The sequence below is a fragment of the Hakea prostrata genome, chromosome 8 (genome assembly GCF_041222555.1).
Source record: "Hakea prostrata isolate BN-2017 chromosome 8, UWA_Hpros_2, whole genome shotgun sequence".
Classification (NCBI taxonomy): domain Eukaryota; kingdom Viridiplantae; phylum Streptophyta; class Magnoliopsida; order Proteales; family Proteaceae; genus Hakea; species Hakea prostrata.
The window spans coordinates 43783231-43796605 of NC_142607.1; the positions used below are offsets into that span (position 1 = coordinate 43783231).

The following is a 13375-nucleotide window of genomic DNA, read 5'->3' on the forward strand; positions in this document are numbered from 1 at the left end:
GAGTAAGGTTAGGAAATTTTGACCCTTGATCTGGCTTGATTTGATTGGCCGAAAGATATTTCTAATAAAAGTGAAGCAATATGGAATTCCTTATTTAAGTGAGAAAAAATAAGGTCAAATTAAGTGTTTTACTTAGCCTAATCCAGCCAGACCTGACAGTGTCAAGATCAAGGTCAAGGCCGGTTCATAAATACTGCAAGAATTGGAATTTTAGCTGTTGGAGCACCATTCTGTTTTGGATTGTCTACCATACTCACCTTGTGATCCAAGAATCAAAGGGGGGGGGGAAATCGCGACAATTTCCTGTTGAACCCAATTTTTATATTCTTGGCTAACCAAATAACACCGCTCAAATTGATTCATAACAGCACGCAAACCACCGCTAGTAACCTAAGTCTTTGTTTGTTGTCGTGTGGGTGTGGATATCTCTCATGCGACTCTCAACATGACATGTAACATTCTTTAGATTCAATAAATGTGATTATAGAGGGGAGAAGAAAGATCGCGAGACACGAGAGATAATTGCACTCCGACAAGCAAAAATTTAAAACCTAAGAAATGGTTTTTCCCAAAAATTTAACTGGGCGAGTCCCACCGCAATTTGATGGTTCTTTGCACGACACAGGAGTTGGGCCCAGAGATCACCACTAGTTTTTTCTTTCTGAGGACAATCCATTGAGCTTTCTACATTTGTCTGAGACATCAATTCATTAGGCCCCGAAGCACTATACTCATTAAAGCAACTCCTTTACTTGCCTAGTTGCTACTTGCTAGTGCACAAAAAAGTCTTCCGCCCAGTCACCAGTGCATTCGAAGTCTATGGTAGACGACAACAGACACCGAGACACGGTAGCATGGCTTCAGGGGAATTAATTAGCCACTTTCTGGATGAATAAATGTAAAAATGGATTCCCGTACTCTTCCCACACACAAGTACACGACACTCAACATCTAAGAATAGATTTTAAATTCTCCACTGTCACTGTTCCTGTGTTTTAACCATCTAACCACCAACTTACCCAAAAAAAAACACAAAAACCATCTAACCACCAACTTCTAAACCCAATATATACATATAATCTAACCACTTGCTTGCAATCCATGTTGCAATAGCCAGTGAATTGGATTTGACATAGTCTCGAATTACATACTCAAATTAATGTGGCGATTTTATAGGGACAGAACATAGCCCAAGCGCATACATTGGAGCTCATGCGAGTGTACAAGGGAGCATCAGGTGGGCGGTCATTCCCACATTTTATATGGGATGCAGACTAAGAAGTAGCCATATCATCTCCAGTGTCTAGATGTGGGTAGCATACTCCAGGGGCAATTTTTTATCTTTAGAGAAACTATTACAGCAGGTTTGATGTATTATTCACCACAGCTTTTCTAGTTGAACCTGGAAGGGAAAGTGATGCAAATCCACACCCGAAGTGATATTTGTAATATAGTCTCTGAAGTTGCATGTGAATGCCCCTAAAATCCTACTTCATTTCATGAAGAGACTGTCCGAAGTATGCCTTGGATAAGTTAAGGATCTGAAGCAACCTCCCCTAGAGTGTAAGAAGTCCTTTCTTTGTGTCGACTGCATTTGATCTATCCATGCTTCTTGTCCTGTTTTTAACATAAGATTTTATCTTTGGTGGATTCAAATGAAGCCTGAATGACAACAAAGCAGAAAATTCAGAACGCTTCGCCTAACCAAAATGGATACAGGGTTAACCGAATCACAATGATCCCTACATATAAATACCGTTCAGGTCGGGAAACAAAGCCGATTTGAGTGAGTCTTTTTCCCCGACTAAATAGAGGATTAGCTGGAAAACTGAACAAAAAAGCATATGTACAAACAGAAGGAGGATCTACATATACAAAATAAAATCCATTCTGTCTCCTAGTCCTGAGTGGAGGGGAACGTACTTGTGGCGAATCCATCACAAATGCAAATCTCCCTCTATATGCCATTTTGCAGTAGTAAATCTTGTACGAAGATGTAAGCCTAAATTCACCCTGCTCAGGAGACACCGATTTGTGAACACATACTGTAGCACTAAGAAAGCTTTTAATAAACACATCTAAACCAATTGCACAGGGGTGCTGAAATTCCAGCAACTTCTGAGATAGAGTTCTACACAAAGGTGGGAGCAAAGAAGCAGGCAAGAAGTCCCCAGTCTCACTGGTCTCGCCTGAGAGACTCTAGGGAATCCAAATGTTAATGTGTTACAGCACATTAACATTTGGATTATATACACCCATTAAGGAACCAATTTTTCTAATTCACTAAAACACGTAAACCCATTGTCGCACATAAGATTCTATATGGGGGATCAAGATGATAAAAGTAGAAAGGAGGATGAAGGAAAACAGGAATTGGCAGGTACCTCATCCATAAGGATCCCACAAGCTGAGTAACATACTACTTGACCATATTTCGCCACTTGTCCTTAAGATCAACCTGAATAATATAAATGTCAGATGATAACTTGACTCCTAAATATGGAAGTAAACGACGAAATTACCTCTGTTCTCTCATCAAATACGTCTCTGTAGCTATTTAAGATGAGTTTCCATTTCCCTCTTCCATACCTTTACAGGAAACAAGATATCAAACAATGAAATGTCTCATCAAATAAAACCCAATATAATTTTCATGAGACGAGCACAGGTGAATTCTCGTGGCAAAGTAACATCTAATTGTAAAACCAAGTATGAAGTTTCAAAACAAGAGTAAAAAAAAAGTAAAACCATGGTGCAAATTTCAGTAAATCTCCAGGTTTCGACCGAAATTTTGGTCAAAACTTGGTACTCTTTCTGAAATTTTGACCCTAGATTTCGGGCCTTATATGACCTCCATTTCATCTGATTTTTTGCCTCTTACCTATTTAAAGCATAATAAATACAATGAAACTAGTATTTTGCAAAAAAACTACTAAAAACTTATCATTCAAGTATATTAACAAATCACTAGGTCCGACAAGTAAAAGTTGTATTGCATACAGGCATATATTCATCAGCATACATGAATTGTTTGCTAGAATGGTTACATATTCAACAAGTCAACAAAATGCAATGACAAACTAGATCAAGTGACGTTGTCTCGCATATATAATATATTAAGTTCAAGCCCATATACATGTATACATAGGTATTTACATAATTTAGAAAATAGTTTTTAAAATCAGAAATTAAAAGAAATAGTAGTAATAATCAAAAAATAAGTTTAACAACACAATCATAAATCATATTCCCATACTAAACATATATTAATTTTGAAGCAATACAATATCATTTAAGGAATGAACAAAACAAAAATATAAAGAGGGAAAGTTTGGAACTGCTGGGTATAACTGTTGTGGCTTAAGAGGTGTTTGAAGGCAAAGGAGTCGTGAAAATTAGATGAAAATGGGATATAGATCAACAAAAACAAAGGAAAAACAAATTGGAGTGTCAAAACCTGCAAAATTTTGGTCAAAACTTTGTATTGGGAAGAAATCTTGGCTGTTTCGTCTCATCTTTTGAAAGTGCCAGCATTTCGTCCGAAATTTCAACCGTTTTGGTCGAAATTTATTCCATGAGTAAAACTAATTGATATCTTAATCCTATGAAATTAAAATTGACAGAAAGTAACGTTACCCTTTCCTTGGGGAATACGTACTTTTGTACACCAGTTCTTAATGTATCCTCTTCCAATGCACTCCATTTCTTCATACGTCTCCTTTTAGCAAATTTAGTGACTTCAAGCCTCTTCAAAGGAGAAACAGGAGGCCTTTTCATTGGGCTAGGAAGGTGATATCTCATTGAACGTTCAGATGAATCCCCAACTGAATCATCATTCCACTGCAAACAGAAAAGCTTAATATATTAAGACAGAACTAGATATCAAAGCAAGCCTTGAATTAAGTATGTCTAGACAAGACTATGTTTACAAAATAATATGTATCATATTTTACAAGCACTCATGCAATTCCTAAAAAAATTGAGCAGTTTGAACTTGGTTGCTGGTGTCATACACATGCACTAACAAAATAACAAGCACTTGCTTTTCTTCACCAAAGACTTCCAATGTTTGCATTAATGCCAGGGATTGAACCAGCCCACAAGAATTTTGCTACAAATTCAACATATTATAACAAAAAATCATATTGAACAGACAGAGCCATAAAGGTCCACAATTTGGGTAACATCTAGACACTGCACCCTAAGGGCTCCCCTCCCCTCTTAGCCTGACCTCCCAAAACCCATACAGGCACCATCTAGCCATTTATTATACCTAACTAACTGCACTGAGTGGTGCTTTCTCTGCAGCTAGGGCACTTGCAGAAGTATCAAGGACTCAAGTGTACACCAGCCTGGACATAGCTTAATCAACAGCCACTTGCCTATGGGTCTAGGCATATGACAGGCAAACAAGTTAAAGGCCAGACGTGGGCTCATACCGCTTCCAAGTGTGTGTGTGTGTGTGTGCATATGCAAAGTAGATATCCTCATTCCTTTTCTATGTCCTAGACCAGCAGAGAGGTGCAGCAAAATTTTGAATTCCAATGAGTAGTGGGCAACCAAATAGGCTACCATCCATGCTCTTGTATATTGTGTATCAGTACTAACAACTATACGGAACACTCTCCTCCATTCCCATGTTTTAAAAGTAAGCGTGCAATTCCAAAGGCTGCCTACGAGTGTGTTGATTTTTGGAATAATGGCTTGTGACATCAGTCACAGTCCTGCATACTTATAAAGAACTGGAGAACATTTCAGAATAGGTAAAAAGAATCCTAGGACAGAATTACCCTTCTATCCATATTACAACAATGCACCGCTCAAGTTGGTGTATAAATATCAAGCATGCCCAGCTTGCTAACTGTAGGAATAAAACTTTATCCTTGATGAGAATATTAGCTAATTGCTCACAAGATTCACTAGACCTAACAAACAGGACACAAACGTCTCTCCTTGGTCCAGCTTCTCCTTGATGAAGTGACAACCAATCTCAACACACTTTGTGCAACCATGTTGAACTGGATTACGTGCTACAAATCGCTGATTTACTGTGACTATAGAGGTGCATAGGGAGCCCAACACGAATGCATAAATCTTGGAGGAGTCACTGAAGACAAAGGTGTTCAGATATACCATGACATAGCCCAAAACTCTACTTTGTCACTGGACCAAGTAACTACAACATACTTATTGCTCTCAAGTAACCACATTGCCTCCAACAAAGGTGCCATAACTGAGGCTAATCTCCTGTAATCTAGACTTCTAGCCGAGTCTGCATTGGTAAAAGCCTCAATTTGCAAGTGATTTTGTGGAGAAAAAAGAACGCCTTTCCCCAAGAAGTTCTAACTTGGGTGTAAGTCTCAGCATGGATATGGCTCCACTGACCAGTCCCACAAATGAGAGACGAAGAACAACAGCAGCAGCTCTTTGCAATCAGCAATAAAGTTCTTAATTCAAGTCTCCAACTTTATTCCCCATGATGGGTCATATATAGAGGGCTAAACAGCCCTACAAAAGAAGTTCATATACTAACAGGACTTAGAGAGATAAAAGGAATAGAACCAGAATATCCATCTAAGTTAGACGGTATAAGGAGATCCTGTTTACTAAGAAATTAGACCCAAAAAGTTCTAAATGCCCTTAAATTGAAGCATAAATTAGAACAATTGAACTAATTGACCCATGGTTTAATTAAATTAAAAACATAAAAAATTAGCAAAATAAAACTTAGTATGAGGGGTTTTTGTACTCAACTCATGTACCTGACTTTTAGGTCACATTGGCAATCCATCGACCGGTAACCCAATTTCTATATGATCCAACCCTAGGTCTATTCCAACAAAAGAAAAAGAATCCAATTTGGCACTGGATCTGCATCAACTCTTCTCTTGGCAGTCCTGTGATGTCGATGCCATTGCCTATAGGAAAAGGGAAGATGATCTCCCGGTCTTCAATTTCTTGCCTGGCCTCAACATTAAGTGAAGTAGCCTCAGAATTAAGGGCCAGCTACAGGATCAAATAATTGAATTCAACAGGCAAGTTAGGGCTTCTCAAGCCCTGCAGTTGGAGTCGTAAGGGCTGTTTAGGGTCTAAGATATATAGGGAGGAGTTGGTGAGGTGCAGCTTGGGCTTGTAGGCTTATTGTTGAACAAAAATAAATCTGAATCTAGTTATTTTCAAATTCAGATTCAATTTCTAGGGTTTAGGATTGTGGAAGTAGGGTTTCTAATTCCAGGAGTTCCAGAAGGTGGCTAGGGCTAGGGTTTAGATCGAGTGTTAAGGAAAGGGAGGTGGTTGCGGTCCTAGAAAGGGAAGGGAATTGGTGGAGGGGTTGGGAAAACAAGGGGTCAGGGTTTAGGGGAAGAAGATGAAGGGCCACAGGGAAGGGGAAGGAAAAGACCAAGGTGCATGGAGGGGGAAGACAGGAGACAATTGGGGCATTAATGCTTACCAGTTGAGAGCTTGAGGAAGAAGAATCGCATGAAAGAAGGCCAATAACCTGGCTGCCACAAGGTTTCCTACCTTGGAATCCCCTAAACTCCACTGGGATTCTCCTTTAATCAAATTTTATTCAACTTCTGTTTACGTGTATTGGGCTGTATCTATAGCCTACATTGAAGGACCCATACATGTACTCAACTTTGAAAGCAAAACAAATAAGGACTTCTAACATAATTAGGACTCCTACTCCAACTAGAACTCTTCCTTACTTCAACCTAGAATGATTCAAATTACACAATAAGAGTAGGAACTGACTCCTAGTGAAATTTGACAACTAAAGGAATCCTACTCTAAATAGGACTCCTAACTAGACTAGAACTTTTAATTAACTTAACAAGGATTGATTTAAATACAAAATAAAAATAGGACAACTCTTCTACTAAAATTCTGCATCTAACAAGACCAGCTAGGACTCGACGAGGGGTACCCAAAATGACAAAATGCCCCTGTTGCTGTCAGATACTCCATGCGACTGGACTGGGCCATAGGGCGTTGGGCAGCAACCCTAAGGCCTATTTCGGCACTTGGGGCCTCCTTGGGGTGGTCCTGGAACTTCACATCATTAAGAATCAAGCAAACTTCAGCCATAAAACCCCCTACCTTCAATCTAAATATATAGGCAAAAATGAACAGCCAATCCCAAGTTATGCAATTCTTGATTTGAAACCCTTTCTTGAAGCTTCCAAATCAAGAAACTTCATAACTTTCAATCCACCCATCAAAATCCTGCCAAACTTGGAGGCTATTCTCTACCCAGTAAACCCCACACTTGATCCAAGTTTCACCCACTTCTGATCCCATTACAGCCCAGCCATAACACCCCCCCCAACACACAACAAAGAAAGAGAGAGAGAGAGAGAGAGAGAGAGAGAGAGAGAGAGAGAGAGAGAAATCTCACTACATCAGGAATTGATCCTAGCTTCTCGAGACCTACTCTAAAACCTTTAAACTCAAATCCAAACCACCCCATTCATAATCGTTATAACACAAAAATAACACCCATAGTCCCAAAGGTTCCAAATTCAAACCCACTTGATGCCATACCTCAAACCCATCCCATACGTCACAACTGACCCTAACCTAACCCAACCCATTAATCTTGGAGCCTGAAGTTAATTCTGACCAAAGACCTTGGCAGCTTCGTCCTCATTCAATTGAGGATACATCAAAGGAACTACAAATCAGTACCAGGAAAGGGCATCTTACTTTCTTTGCTGATTGGGGCAGCTCTATTACTGATCAGTGCTTCACTTCAGGATATTGTATGCTCCTCGGATAGAACCAGATTACCTAGTGAAGCAAAAAGCAAAACACTAACCAATGTCACAAAGTGCTAATGAGCTTATACGGCTCATAATGTTGCTTTGCGATCTGGAGGTGATACTGAAGAATCTGAAGTCGTACCATGATAACAAGACAGTGATCAGTATAGCCAATAGACCAATCCAACATAACAGGACCAAGCAAACTGAGATCGATAGACACTTCATCATGGAGAATCTAGAAGAAGGCTCAATTTGCATCCCATCTGTCACTTCTGGGAATGAATTCGCTGATGTATTCACAAAGCGTTTCATTTCTAAATCATTCCATCCTATTGTACTCAAGTTGGGCACGAGAAGTCTATATATGAACCAAGTTGGAGGGGGCATTAAGGAGTAGGGTAGGACTAAATTGATTAGATTTACTGTATGTTTGAATAAGGACTAAGGCTCAACCTTACCTAGCATTCCTTATTTGTAATCCATTATCCAATATAGATAAGAACGGCCTCTATCATTCTATACAAGACAAATAATTATGTGAATCTTCTCTTCTCAACATAAATCAAATTTCATATTTGACCAGTATATAGTTCAGTTCTTTTTAATCTTAAGCCCTAACTGATTTAATCGGAATCCAAATGTAGCATAGGTATAGAGATGAAGTTAAGAGGCAGAGTGCTCGATATTTTTAGGGCTCCTAGATATCAAATAACAGAAGACAAATTCAATGATGTCCACACACTGAAACAGAATATCGATTAATCATGCAAAAAAAAGTGTCAAAAAGTGCATTAACAATGCTGTGTTCCCAGCAACACAGACTATGAATGAACCATTACACCGGAATAAAGTGGTCACAAGATACCTCAAAAGAACAGGCAGCAGTAGTCTGCTCCATTAAGCTCGGTCTCTGAACATCTTTCTGATGTAGATGGCTATCACCACAAACCTTTTCCTTGGCTTCAATGGCTCCAACACCCTCATCAAGACAGTTGAGTTCCAGATCCATCACGTTTTGGTTTTCTCTTAAGGGCTCATTATTCCTCTTTTCAATACCAATATCAGAAACAACTCTTGATGCAAAGTTTAATGCTTCGGGAAGAGGATCTTTTACCGATGCACGTAGTTCCATAGAGCTCGTTTTAAGAGCTTCCTGAATACTATTAACTTTGGCAGTCATCCCTTCGCCAATTTCTTCTGCATATAAAAGTTTGCTTCTTCAGATGCTATTGAGATGAATTACAATCACTCAATTTTCTGCATTAAAATTTCAGTGCCAATGTGGAAAATGGAAACTTCAAGTAACTCAGGTTTGAAAAGAGAAAGGAATATGAATTCAGAAAATCATTAAATGAAAATAAAACCAAGACATTGTGCATTGAATGGAAACAGAGAGGAATGACAAGACAAAACCTAAATTCGATGATTGAAGAATCTCTTCATGGTTGTTTGCAGAGCTACAATTATCTCCAGATGCAACTCCACTAACATTGTTCAACCCCTTAGGCAGGTCAACTGAGCCCCCAACTACGTCTCCAACTCTATTGTCTGTCGAAGGGTGATGCAAACCTAATTCCGACGATTGAGGAATCTCTTCATGGTTGTTCGCCACAGAATCTACAAGCATATTGCTACAATTATCTTCAGATGCAACCCCATTATCACTGTTCAACCCCTTAGACAGGTCAACTAAACCCCCAACTTCATCTCCAACTCTATTGTCTGTCGAAGGATGACCCGAACCTACTTCCGATGAATGAAGAATCTCTTCATGGTTGTTCGCCGCAGAATCTCCAAGCATATTGCTACAATTATCTCCAGATGCAACTCTAGCATCATTGTTCAACGCCACAACTTCGTCTCCAACTCTTTTGTCTGTCGAAGGGTTATCCAAACCTAATTTCGATGATTGAAGAATCTCTTCATGGTTGTTCACCGCGGAATCTACAGGCATATCGCTACAATTATTTCCAGATGCAAATCCATAATCATTGTTCAACCCCCTATGCTGGTCAACTAAACCCCCAACTTCGTCTCCAACTCTATTGTCCGTTGAAGGGTGATTTGAAGTTGGCATTCCTTCTTCCCCCGCGCTCATCATTTGAGCCGCGAACTCCAGAAACGAAGGGCCCATAGCTTCCCAAGCCTCTTTTAAATAGTCCCTGACCAATTTAAGAGCATCACCGCGGGTGTCTTTCGTCAAAATCTTCTCACAAACAATTTCATCCCATGTCGCTGCCTCGATTTCTTCCCTCCAATCCTTCAACGTCTCTGAAACCAAACCAACATTTCCCATTACTTCCATCTGATGAATCCTATGCCTCCAAATCTTCTTAACTGCATCAAAGAAAAGATCATCTCCGTCAACTTCCTCTCTCAGAAACCTAACCGTGCAATCCACTGCCACCGCACAATAAGCCGCCTTCATCGAATCCAGTACTGCTTCTCCTTCTCTGAAATCTAACTCTTCAATCATTTCAAGAGATTCCATAGTCCTTTCTGAGACCAAACCAGTTGAGATTTCCGATTGGATTCTCCTCAAAAGTATTGTCTTCTTCAGGCGAGGATCATTGTCTGGTAAAGGAAGAACAGAAAGTAAAGAATTCAACAGACGATCATCGGTTGGTTCTCTGATAAGAAATTCGAGGATCCATCCAGATATTACTGGATCCATGAAATTCAAGTTAGAAACCCTAATTTCAAAATACAACCAAATGAGCAGCACATCAAGAAGTGTAAGATGGCGCGTCATGCAGTGAAGTGAAGAAACTTTAAAGTAAAGCCCTAATATCTTCAGCGATGTAAGAATGATAAACCAGATGGAGTCTTGTGTTTTCCTTTTCTTACTTGTTTCTGCAAGTGAAACGGTTCCAGGTTGTTCGTGGCTACCTCGACTTAATCTAGGCCTTCCCTACAGCATACAGCTTCCTAGTACGAATTGCAAACTGCAAAGCTCCTTCTTGGATAGGAGAGGTGCGAAAAACTGATTCTAATTTGTGACCATTCATACAACCATTCAACCAACCGATGAATTTCTGAAAATAAAGCCCATGTCCCCTCTTAACTCCATCGTTTACAAGTGCGCCCTTTACACTTCAGCCGGGCTCAGCTTATGGTGCTGCGAACGGTCAGGTGTTGCGTTAATTGGGTAGCAGTGTAGCACCCAAACAATTTCGAGTCCGGATCAGCTCCCCGGACGGTTTCTGACCACACAAAACAGTGGGGCCCACGGTGAAAAACTTTTTGGAAAAACACAAAAAATAAATAAATAAATTTTACCCGTGGGCCCCACGTTTTGTGTGGTCAGGAGCCGTGGGGAGCACTCTGTGCTACCCCGACGGGGTGAGGATCCAGATTCACAATTTCCTTCACAAAGCTAGGTGGAGCTTATTGACAAAAGGAAACAAAAAAAAAAATTAGAGGGGCGGGGGACCCACACCAATATCCTGTGACCATTTTATTTTTTTTTTAGGGTAAATATCACTTACCTCCTCTAGCCAAATAGCACTTATGGCTTCATGATAATATCACTTACCTCCCCTTTTACCTAGCAAATATATCAAACACCTTCCATCTGTTAACTTTCTCGGTTAAATTTAACTTTTACTGTTAAATATTTTTCTAAAACCCCAAACTACCCTTGGATTAAAATTTTTTTTTTTATTTTAAACCCTAAATTACCTAATCACTCTAGCAATTAAATACTAAATTACACTCAATTAAAATAATTATTAAAAACCAAAATACCATAGTTAAAAGCCAAATTATCTTTAATTATTAAAGCCCAATATATCAAAAATTTATCAAACAATTAAAAAACCCAAAATATTGTCGTATTTTTAATTGTTGATAATTATAATAAAAGTATGTTGGGCTTTATAATTTAGTTTTACTTGTATTTTGGTTTTTAATTGAGGAAAATTTAGTAGTTTAATTGTTAGCATAATTAAGGTAATTAGGGTTTAAAATAATATATATATATATATATATATATATATATAGCCAAGGGTATTTAGGTTTTATAAAATATTTAGCGGTTAAATTTCCGGGTTAGGGTGTTTGATATATTTGCTGGGTAAGAATGGAGGTGGTGATATTATCCAAGCCTAAGGAGGTGCAAGTGCAATTTGTCCACTTGACGGGTAATTGATATTTACCCTTTTTTGATAAAATCCTGCCCGCTTGGATTCATGAATATAAAATTTATACCCATTTGGTTATGAAAATTCTTGAATTCATGAAATTTCTTTTGGAAATGGATTGGGAACTAAATTACTAATATATATACATATATATACTGCGGAGTGGGTGCGAACCCAAGACATCTCCGTTGGAGGGCAGGTTTTAACCACTTGACTAACCCATCATTGGCAGCCTCCTAGAATTACATTACATACATGGGTGGCTAAACTTTACATCTCTCTCGTACAAAAAAAAAAAAAAAAACTTTACATCTCTCAAATTTTTTCTATTATTATCTTATTATTGTATTATGTTTTACATCATTTGTGATTCAAAATATATATTAATTTTACTTTAATAGGATTATGAATTGACTTATTGTCTATTGTATTAGAGTTATGGATAGAATGTTATTTTTAAATTGAATTGAGAAGTTAGGGAATTTTATACATGACCTTATGAATTTACTTTTTTTTTTTTCTTTCAATTTTTAAGGATAAATATATTATTTTTGAATTTAAATAACGGTGTTAGAGACGATGACCTTTGTCATGCTCATGATTCATACTCTGACAAGATTATCCTCAACACTGACAACATTTTTTTCTTGCACTTTGTGTGTGGTATTCATTTCTCTTTTCTGAGAATGAGTCCTATTGCTTTGTTCATGTTTATCGACTCTAAGGTATCACCATCAAAGAGTTACTTAGTTGATAATGACCGACATCTTTTAGTGAAGAGGTCACGAGTTTGATACTCCATATGGTATATGTAATAGTTTCCACCTCCTAATGTAAAAGTTACCAATTCCAACCCAACAAAAAAAGGGTCTCCTAGTGGAACTTGAATGGTCGATGTTTGACCATTTTGGCAAATATGTACAACCAAGATTTGAATCAAATAATACACATTTTATGCTAACATAACGAGAGATCTAAGGGTTAAGCTTGTGCATTTTAATCCTAACTGAAATTGTAGTTGGTCAGTTCTAGTAAAATTTGGTTCCAATTCTAATAATATCATTATGCCCAGCAAAAAATGAAGGATATTCCTTTCATCTAAAAAAATAGCAGTTTCCAATTCAAATAAACTTTGCAATTATGATTAACAACCAGTCACAAGGGCAAACGATACCAAGGTTGGTATCCATCTCCCAGAACCGGTATTATCACATGGACAATTATACGTTGCATTATTAAGAGGATTCTTAATGTTAACAACAAAATTATGCATAAAATATACAAACAAAACAACCAAAATAGAAGAATACACAAATAATATGGTTTACAAATAAGTTTTCATTCAAAAGTAATACAAACACTAGAATTTACATACAATACTAAAAACATAACTATATATTACTCATGACATTCATCAAATAACTCCAGCTATTGTTCTGCATTTTACTCATGAAGAACACTCTCTTC

At 38.1% G+C, this 13375-nt stretch overlaps 1 protein-coding gene across 3 annotated transcripts; it reads right to left on the minus strand.

Annotated features, from left to right (window-relative positions):
• Nucleotides 1–490: 490 nt before the first annotated feature.
• LOC149008047 (uncharacterized) lies at nucleotides 491–10910 on the minus strand. Of its 3 annotated transcripts, none has more exons than XR_016175054.1 (7): nucleotides 9180–10910; nucleotides 8632–8963; nucleotides 3659–3840; nucleotides 2523–2589; nucleotides 2385–2458; nucleotides 1924–2013; nucleotides 491–1617 (listed from the first exon to the last, which is right to left on the minus strand). XR_016175054.1 is itself a non-coding variant. In XM_089165576.1 (6 exons), the coding sequence occupies exons 1-5, from the start codon at nucleotides 10516–10518 to the stop codon at nucleotides 2420–2422; spliced, it is 1959 nt and encodes a 652-aa protein (XP_089021702.1). In that variant the 5' UTR covers nucleotides 10519–10910; the 3' UTR covers nucleotides 492–2013; nucleotides 2385–2419. The 3 variants fall into 3 exon arrangements, 1 of the variants encoding a protein (XP_089021702.1); XR_016175053.1 differs by having other exon boundaries at nucleotides 491–1662; XM_089165576.1 differs by having other exon boundaries at nucleotides 492–2013.
• Nucleotides 10911–13375: the final 2465 nt, after the last annotated feature.

Bases quoted from the DNA above. Each gene is read 5' to 3' on its own strand.
- LOC149008047 (XM_089165576.1), bottom strand. From the start codon at position 10,518: ATGACGCGCCATCTTACACTTCTTGATGTGCTGCTCATTTGGTTGTAT. The intron at 3,841-8,631 runs GTATCTTGTGAC...TTCTGTTTGCAG, and splicing joins CTGCTGCCTGTTCTTTTGAG to TGGAATGATGATTCAGTTGG. The intron at 2,590-3,658 runs GTACGTATTCCC...TTTCCTGTAAAG, and splicing joins TTAAGAACTGGTGTACAAAA to GTATGGAAGAGGGAAATGGA.